Below are 1,854 nucleotides of genomic sequence, written 5' to 3'. Positions count from 1 at the left end.
TATGTATCTATCTATGTATCTATCCATGTATCTATCTATGTATATATCTATGTATCTATGTATATATCTATGTTTATAACTATGTATATATATATGTATCTATGTATATAACTATGTATCTATGTATATTTCTAAGTATCTATGTACATGTCTAAGTATCTAAGTACATATCTATGCATGTATGTATATATCTATGTATCTATGTATGTATCTATGTATATAACTATATCTATATATCTAAATCTATATAATTATATAACTATATAACTATATAACTATATATAAATATATATTATATGTATACACTATATATGTATTTTATATATATATATATTATATATATACTATTATATATATAAATATATAAATATATAAATATATAGATATAGATATATGTATATATGTATATATATATGTATATATATATTATATATCTATCTAACTATCTATCTATATTTATCTATATCTATCTAAGTATATATCTATCAGTCTGTCTATATCTATCTATCTATCAGTCTGTCTCTATATCTATCTATCTATCAGTCTGTCTCTATATCTATCTATTTATCAGTCTATATCTATCTATCTATCTATCTGTCTATATATTTATATATCTATATATCGATATATCTATATATACCTATATATATCTATATCTGTATCTATATATATATCTATATATCTGTATCTGTATCTGTATCTAAATATATCTATATACCTATATCTATATATATATCTATATATATATCTCTATATATTTCTTTATCTCTATATCTTTATATCTATCTATATATCTATGATGAATGATTTGGTGTCCTTCCTCAACCATGCGTGTCAGTAATCCGAGCTTTTCCGTAGTATTGGACAAAACTTTACCTTGAACGAAGAACGTGGCCGGAATATCAAACAGCTTCAGGACATCCAATATCTTCTCTGTTCTCGCTCGCACACCCTCCTCATATACCGACCCGGGCCCGTCGTCGAAAGTGAGAGCCACCGTCCCCGGCTGTTGGCAGCGCCACCAAATGTTTGGATGCGTTTGCCAAAAGTCTTTAATCCAGGTGTTACCGTAGTATCCATCAATAGGTGTTTGATTGATACCGCTCACAACTGCACCCTTGACACCTAAACTGATAAACAGTATAGCAGCTATAAACAGCTGCAAGTGTCGCCTGCAACCCATGGTTTTGGTTTCGTTAAAGTCTGGTATATATGTGAGATTGGCACGGACAGGCTGGCGCTCTATGATTTGATCGCCACAAACACCAATAAGGTAGTGATTTGAGAGCTATACTAGTATTAATCGTCTACACGAAGAAGATAGTGATGCGAGTGCTCTAGTAGTATTAATCGTCTACACGAAGAAGATAGTGATGTGAGAGCATTAGTTGTATTTAACCGTCTACACTAGAGATTATAAGGGTTAAAGAATGCCTTTGTCAGTATATATATATACGGTCAGACATCGTTGGTGGATATACTCGGGATTGAAGAATTTACAAATCACCAAAGAACCTTCTCTTAAAACAAGTTTGTGTATGCGTTTCTTGCCGTTCTCCCTTCGGGTCTTTACCAGCGGTTCACAGCATGTTTCACCATCCATTGATTACACAAATGGAGTATTCCGGAAGTGGTACCATGGATTTTTGTTTAATCATGACGTTCGACGATTTTTGTTTAATCATGACGTTAGACATCACTGAATCATAAAACCAGGTATGTATTGTTCACCTATAAGTACACCCATAACTCTCCCATGGCCCTCGACCACTAGTAGCTGGTGTGATACAGAATGGAGCTGAATAGATACGTAGGAACTCTTATCCGAGCTTCTACATCGCGGAACGATCTCGA

The 1,854-nt window shown here is 32.4% G+C and overlaps 1 protein-coding gene across 1 annotated transcript; it reads right to left on the bottom strand.

The window, feature by feature from the left end:
- Positions 1-525: 525 nt before the first annotated feature.
- On the bottom strand, positions 526-1,854 carry SARC_13083 (hypothetical protein). Its single transcript, XM_014292795.1, has one exon. The coding sequence runs from the start codon at positions 1,181-1,183 to the stop codon at positions 737-739; it is 447 nt and encodes a 148-aa protein (XP_014148270.1). The 5' UTR covers positions 1,184-1,854; the 3' UTR covers positions 526-736.

The sequence above is a fragment of the Sphaeroforma arctica genome (assembly GCF_001186125.1).
Source record: "Sphaeroforma arctica JP610 unplaced genomic scaffold supercont1.2882, whole genome shotgun sequence".
Classification (NCBI taxonomy): domain Eukaryota; class Ichthyosporea; order Ichthyophonida; genus Sphaeroforma; species Sphaeroforma arctica.
Note: the sequence above shows the minus strand (reverse complement) of the source record. Positions and strands in the feature narration are given on the sequence as shown.

Coding starts and splice junctions, on each gene's coding strand:
- SARC_13083 (XM_014292795.1), bottom strand. CDS start 1,183: ATGGGTTGCAGGCGACACTTGCAGCTGTTTATAGCTGCTATACTGTTT.